The following is a 6,415-nucleotide window of genomic DNA, read 5'->3' on the forward strand; positions in this document are numbered from 1 at the left end:
AGAAAACAGCACCCCTTCCCTGAGAACTTGACTGCCAGCTGCGGAAGGTTATCATATGCACTGCTTCTGTTAGGACAATTGCCTGCTAACTGCAGAAATCTGTATGAGTGACGCACAGAGAGACAGAGCTGTGTAAACAGCATGGGAAGCAGTATAATAACATGTGCCATAAGCCTCGCGCGGGACCTACCCTGTGTTGGCGGTGTATCCTTGGCCAGCGTGCAGGGCCTCCGCCTCTTCTCCTTCCCGAAAACCCACATATTACCGGACTTTTGTAATGTTTCAAACACTCTTAATAATGAAGTGAACTTCTAACTGGCCTTTGGTGTAAATGGAGAGTTCCGATTTGGACGCGTCAGGTGGCCATGGTGGGGCCTGGCACGTGCCCAGGACGCCCCAGGGTGGCAGCTGTGAGAATGTTCTCCCTGGGAGTCGCGGAGGGGAGTCCGAGGCGAGGGACTTAGCAGTGATGAGTCTGTGTCCTTTCTCCAGGAAGCTGTGAGCCGAGAGCGAGACCTCGAGCTGGAACGGGAGAGAACCTGACGAGCCCAGCCGAGCCTTCTCCCCACTGTCCTCAGACGCTGTCCCCTCGCCTTGGCCTTCGGGGGACCAGGGTGACACCCACGATCAAGCCTGTTGGTGTAGAGGGTCCTGCTTCCCCGGGCGAGCACCTTCCTGTCTTCACATCCTCTCAGCTTCCACTCCCCTGCTCTGGACAGACGGGCGGACAAGACGGGAACTGGGGAGCACGCAGCACAGGCCTCCTGCTGGCGGGCCCGGGGCCTTGCTCCCCCCCAGCCCCAGCCCCAGCCCCAGCGTGGGCCAGATGGGTCCCAGCCGCGGGATCTAGTCCACGGGGCAAAACTCTGGAGGGTCCGGCAAGGCTGAGCCATGGACATGCTCCCGTTTCCTGTGGGGTCAAGAGACCAAGTTCTTGAGTTTTGTTTTCCGTTCACTAAAGGCTCCACGTGGACTGGCCGCCGCTCGGCCGCCTCTGGAGCCCCTGATGGAGCTGAGGCGGCAGCAGCCTCCCCGGCTCTGGCTCCGGGAACTGGGGGGCAGCGAGCGGGGCTGGTGGCTCTGGCCTCCCTGAGTCCGTGTGGCTGTAGAGGAAATGGGGCCAGACGTCCCTCCCCTCCCCCAGCCCGAGTGAGGGCAGACTCCGCTGTTCACCCCGAAGTGAAATGTTCCACAAGAAAGACACCCCCAGCCTCAGTTTCCCCAGCTTGTCCTGGAAAAGGCGCCCCTCCAGGCCCGGATGGTCGTGACCTCCAGCCCGACCGGCCAGTGAGGGAGCCCAGGCTGTCCAAGGCCTCAGATGCATTTGCCTAACAAGCCCTTGAACCCCAAACCCAGGGGCGGGGTGGGAGGCGGCCCTGAATGGGGCTGGGCCCCAGGAGGACGAAGCAGATTTAGCCGCGGAGGGAGGGGGCCATATGGAAAGGGGGCCCTGGTGGAGCCTGCGCTTAACGGACACGAGTCCTCGCAAGCCCCTCAGAAGGCTGTGCCCGGAGGCTGAGCCACGGGGACGGGGAAGGAGGGTCAGTTTGCACAGCTCAGGAGTGCGTGTCCCTGGTGTGCAGGGGAGAACTGCACAGCGTAGTACCTGCTGTCTAGCTCAGAGTCCGGATTCAGAGCCCAGCTGCTCTCCTGCTGTAGTTATAAGTATCAGTAAGTCCCCTTATGTATTTTCCTTCATTTCCTTTTCCCCCATTTGAGGTAATCAAGAGAATTGTTCCTGCATTAGTTTCAGGGCTGCCAGATAAGATACTGGAAGCTTTGTTAAATTTGTGTTTCAGGTGAATAATGAGTATTTATTTAGTATAAGTATGTCCCCAACATTGCAATTATTATTATTTTTTTTGTATATCTGAAATTCAAATTTAACAGGGCCACCATATTTTTATTTGCTAAATCTGGTAACCCTAAGTAGCTCCTTTCTCCTTGTTATGCTCTTAAAAACAAAAACAACAAAACACACACGAATGGATTGTTTTTTGAAGCCAGTCACCTGCTTTGAAACGGGAGGCCTCACTGGAGCCAAGGCCAGAACACACTGGTTTTCCAAACAAGCGAATCGGAATGACAGTGGCGGTGCGGCCCTCTGTGGCCAGCTAACGCCCCAACTCACCAGGTCTCTGCTGACCTGTTGTCTCAGACTCACCCGCTGAGCGTGAGAATGAGAAATTAGCTTAATTATGTCCTGATGTTACTTGCCCGCCTTTCAAAGCCTTCAAAGCAGCAGGGTCACGTGCACTGCAGGGCCCTTGCAAACCTCCGTGGCCCACCCTCATACAGTGTCCCCCACCCTGTATTCCCAATGGCACGAAAGTCCCATAACCACTGAGGTCCATTAGCATCCTGAGGGCAGGACTGTGTCTTTTACATCCGCCCTGGCATGTGGTAAGTGCTCGATAAATGCTGGTTTGATATAGGAGTTAATGGGTTAAAGGCCTGTGAGGCCCGTGAGGACCGCTGGATTAGTCAGTAAGGGGGGCATTATAACAGGGTTCTGTGATCTGGAACAAGGCACCGCCCACTCTGAGCCTTAGCGTCCTCGTCTGGGAGGTGAGGATACTAGCACTGCCCTCTCCTCCCTCCACAGAGCATTCCCATGAGCATCTGGGCTCGGGGAACGGAAATGTGGTTTGAAAAGAACACAGGCCACCACACAACAGGGTCGCCTCCCCCGGGAGCCACGGCAGAACTCCCATGTGGTCTGAGCGGGGAAAGGAGGCCTGCGATGCCTTCCGGTGGAGACCACGTTTCCAGACCCAAACCACGCACTGGCTTCTGCCAAGTCTATCCTGGTTCTGAGGGACAGTTTGGGCGTCAGGATTTAAGGACGGATAAAACAGGTGATTGAGAATGAGGCCGGGCCCACATTTTGCTGGATGTAACAAGGAGCGGTCACCCTAGAGCCGCGGAGGTGCAGGATGTCAGGTCTGGAGGGCAAGTGTCTGTCTCCAAGGTCGCCAGCCTGTGGGCAGCCTCTCCCGCCCGAGGCCCAGCCCGGAGCACCTTTGTCACTGCCTCAGCAAGGTGGCACCCGAGGAGGGGACACCGGGAAAGCGTCCAGGCAGGGACCCCGATGGACGAGGAGGCCGACCTTGCAGCCTTGCAGGCACATGACCGGCCTGGATGTGGCTGTGGGCCCCCGTCTTGTCTCCACTGTGAGTGACCCACCTGAGACCTCTGTGCAAATTGTTTATTTGTCCAAATAACACAGTACAGAAACGAGACAGATGCCAGCATCGGGAGCTCATCCCAAACACGAATGCAGCTTAAAGAGCATCGTTCCGAATGAGAAACCACAAACGGAAGGTTCCTGACCCCCATTTAAAACTGGTTCCCATCCTTCACATTTGGCGCTGTGTTCCTGCACACCACCTAAGATAAACCCATAAATAGCATCCCCCCACCCCCACCCCCCAAACACACCCTTCTTAGCAGCAATAACACTAAATGACTTTCAGAATGTGATTAGTTGCGATTCTAAACTTTGCCTCAGGTTTGAGGTCAATTCCACCCAAGGCCTCTCTGCCCGGGGCTTCTCCTCCCCAGCCCCACCCCATGGTGCTCATTGACAAGACTGAGTTTGCCAGCCAGGTGTCAGCAGCCCTCTCCTGTGGCCAGGCTGTGGTCCTAGCCCTGCGGGCGTGCCTGTAGGTGATGGCAGTGGAAATGGTTTCCTGGGGCCAAGTTGTTGAAACTGTTCAGTTGGGTAGACAGCAGAGCCCCTCACGGCCCACACTTCACCTTTGGACACAAATGAGACCCTGCATGAGCTGGAAAACTGTCGTCAGAAATCTACAAATGCGCAACGCCCAGAGGTGACTGGCACTTCCTGGGCCAGATGCCCCTGAGCAGCGCACCGTGCAACCCATGGTGAGCCAGCTGGAACCCTCCCCATCTCCTGAAAACTACCGCATTGTGGCTCTAAGAACACTACCTGACGATGACACGGTGGACAAGGCACTATGCCATCTTCAGAACCTTCACACTCACTCCTCACTCGCTCTCGGCAAACGCCCATGGGAGGCACCGGCTTCCTTCCTCTGCCCGTAGAATTACAGGACACAGGGCTGCAAGGTCTGAGACAGCGAGCCCCAGTGCGTAGGTCTTTCCTCTCTGGCCTGCAGAGTTCCTGGGCGGCATCTACAAGTCCCTGTGGACCCTGCCAACTGAATAAATGATGTGTCGCACATACAGGCGCACCTGTGCAAATGCATGTGGATGTTCTGGCGAGAGGTTCAATGTACTTTTGAAACTAAGACTCATCTAAAACTCGCACCTGAAAAAATGTCAGCAGGTATTCATTCCCTGTGAATCAATAAAATACATGCCGGTAAAAAAAAATAATAATAAGATTAAGGACTTGGTAACTCTTAAATGAAAGTGAAAACCAGGAGACACTCAAGGGCACAAGTCGGCACCAGGGTTGTCCCAGAATGTAGTTTGGTCCAGTGCTTGTCGAGGTGGCTCCCCCACTTCCTCCCCACCCCACAGCGTAGAGACAGAACTCCTGGTTGTACAATTCCAGCTGAGGAGCAAGGCCTCCAGGGGTGCCTGACACGCTGCCTGGATCTGGAGTTCTCCAACTTTCTGTTCATTCATTCATTCATTTGGCGAGTGCCTCCAGCTCAGTGGGGAGGCTATGTTTAGCCGCAGCGTAAAAGCACTCACCACCCCTCTTTAGACAGATTTCGGAACACAGAACCCGAAGGGACACAGTGGGTCCCCTCCACCCAGAATCCAAGGTCTGAGGGGACAGGGACATGCAGGGTCTTGCAGCAAGTTTGAAGCAGGTCAGCAGTTGAAGCCCGGCGTCTCCTAAGTCCCAGTCCAGCGCTATTTCTCCCAACAGGGTGTGTCCGCCTCTCGCTCCGTGGGAGAATGCATCGTGCGTTCTCGTCTCACGCCCACGGCGATGTCTGTAGTTGTGTCTGGGAAGCAGCGGATGGGGACAATCATGGAGCATCTTCGGGGTCTCCTGGCAAAGCCACCAATTGCTTGGCTAGTTCAAGGGCACTTGAGTGCAAGGCACAGCTTTCAATCTGGACTCTGGATGTCAAGACTTGTGATGTTCTGAGGAGAAAAGGAACAGGTGTTAGCCAGAGCCCAAGGCGTCTGACAACAATAGACGTCTCCTTCACTCATCACCACACCACACCAGCTCCCCCTCCGGTCTCTGCTCACACAGGGCCTTCTGCCCACCATGCCCCCCTGGTCCCTTCTCCCCATCTATAGCCTCTCCGGCCTCGAAAGTGAAAATCAATGCCTGCCACCTCCTGGAAGTCTCCCAGAGCCAACTTGCTTTCTTGACCTCAGTTACCAGTAATTTGGCATGTAATTGATATTTAACTCTGTCAGCAGGGATCAGTCTGTCTTTTCCACTAGCAGAGCCTTCCACAGGCCCTCACAGCACCTTGCACACTATCTACTGGTTGAATGAGTAAGTGGATGAATGAATGAGTGAAGGAATGGTAAAACCAGAGGAAGGAATTAGGGCTACTGAGGATGTCAGAACTGATGTTTCCAATATCTTCCACAAAGAACTCAGATCGCTCTATAAACTATGACCTGCAGGGCAAGTGACCTGTAATATCCCCATTCTCGGGAGAAGACGGTAAGGCTGAGAAAGGAGAGGTGTGAGGTCACAAGGAGTTCTCACCGGGAGAACAAGCCACTGTTGGGCAGAGCATTTGAATAACAAGCAGCAAATATGTGTAGCTTGTAAGATTGAGCACATGGCTTCCAAAGGTAATTCATTCCAGGAGAGGAAGACAGAGTGTTTGAGTGATGGTGACAGCATTGCAATGACCTCCCATTTCCCAGGGGCCATTGGGATGTAGAAGTTCTGGTTCTGTGTGTCCAACACCAACAAACAGAACATTTCTTGCTTTTAAAGCAGCGGTTCTCAACCTGTGGGTCGCGACCCCTTTGGGGGTCAAACGACCCTTTCACAGGGGTCGCCTAAGACCATCGGAAAACACATATATAATTACATATTGTTTTTGTGATTAATCACTATGCTTTCATTATGTTCAATTTGTAACAATGAAAATGCATCCTGCACATCAGATATTTACATTACAATTCATAACAGTAGCAACGAAAATAATTTTATGGTCGGGGGTCACCACAATGTGAGGAACTGTATTAAAGGGTCGCGGCATTAGGAAGGTTGAGAACCACTGCTCTAAAGTCACACCCTCATTCAGTAGCTTCTGCTCTGCAGATCTGGGCCCAGTGTTTGTAAGCAGGTTATTTTAGGTGGATTTGAAAGGAGTGGGGGAAACTGTTTATCTGAGTCTTCCTACATGTGAAAACTCAGATTTTTAAAAACATCAGTGGTGAGTGTTATTTCTAAATGGGAATCTCAGAGTCTTGGGGGAGGGGGCAGCATGAGGCA

At 53.5% G+C, this 6,415-nt stretch overlaps 2 protein-coding genes across 2 annotated transcripts in view; one reads left to right on the forward strand and one right to left on the reverse strand.

Annotated features, from left to right (window-relative positions):
* PNPLA1 (patatin like phospholipase domain containing 1) overlaps positions 1 to 1,804 on the forward strand; it is a 44,916-nt gene extending 43,112 nt beyond the window's left edge. Inside the window, exon 10 of the mRNA XM_015560862.1 lies at positions 493 to 1,804. Coding sequence (XP_015416348.1) covers positions 493 to 543 — 51 coding nt within the window. The 3' untranslated portion in view covers positions 544 to 1,804. The remainder of the gene's footprint in view (positions 1 to 492) is intronic.
* Positions 1,805 to 5,052: 3,248 nt separating this feature from the next.
* Positions 5,053 to 6,415, reverse strand: part of LOC102757121 (chromosome unknown open reading frame, human C6orf222) — a 12,394-nt gene continuing 11,031 nt past the window's right edge. Inside the window, exon 13 of the mRNA XM_015560844.1 lies at positions 5,053 to 5,088. Coding sequence (XP_015416330.1) covers positions 5,053 to 5,088 — 36 coding nt within the window. The remainder of the gene's footprint in view (positions 5,089 to 6,415) is intronic.

The sequence above is a fragment of the Myotis davidii genome, unplaced genomic scaffold (assembly GCF_000327345.1).
Source record: "Myotis davidii unplaced genomic scaffold, ASM32734v1 scaffold1036, whole genome shotgun sequence".
NCBI lineage: Eukaryota > Metazoa > Chordata > Mammalia > Chiroptera > Vespertilionidae > Myotis > Myotis davidii.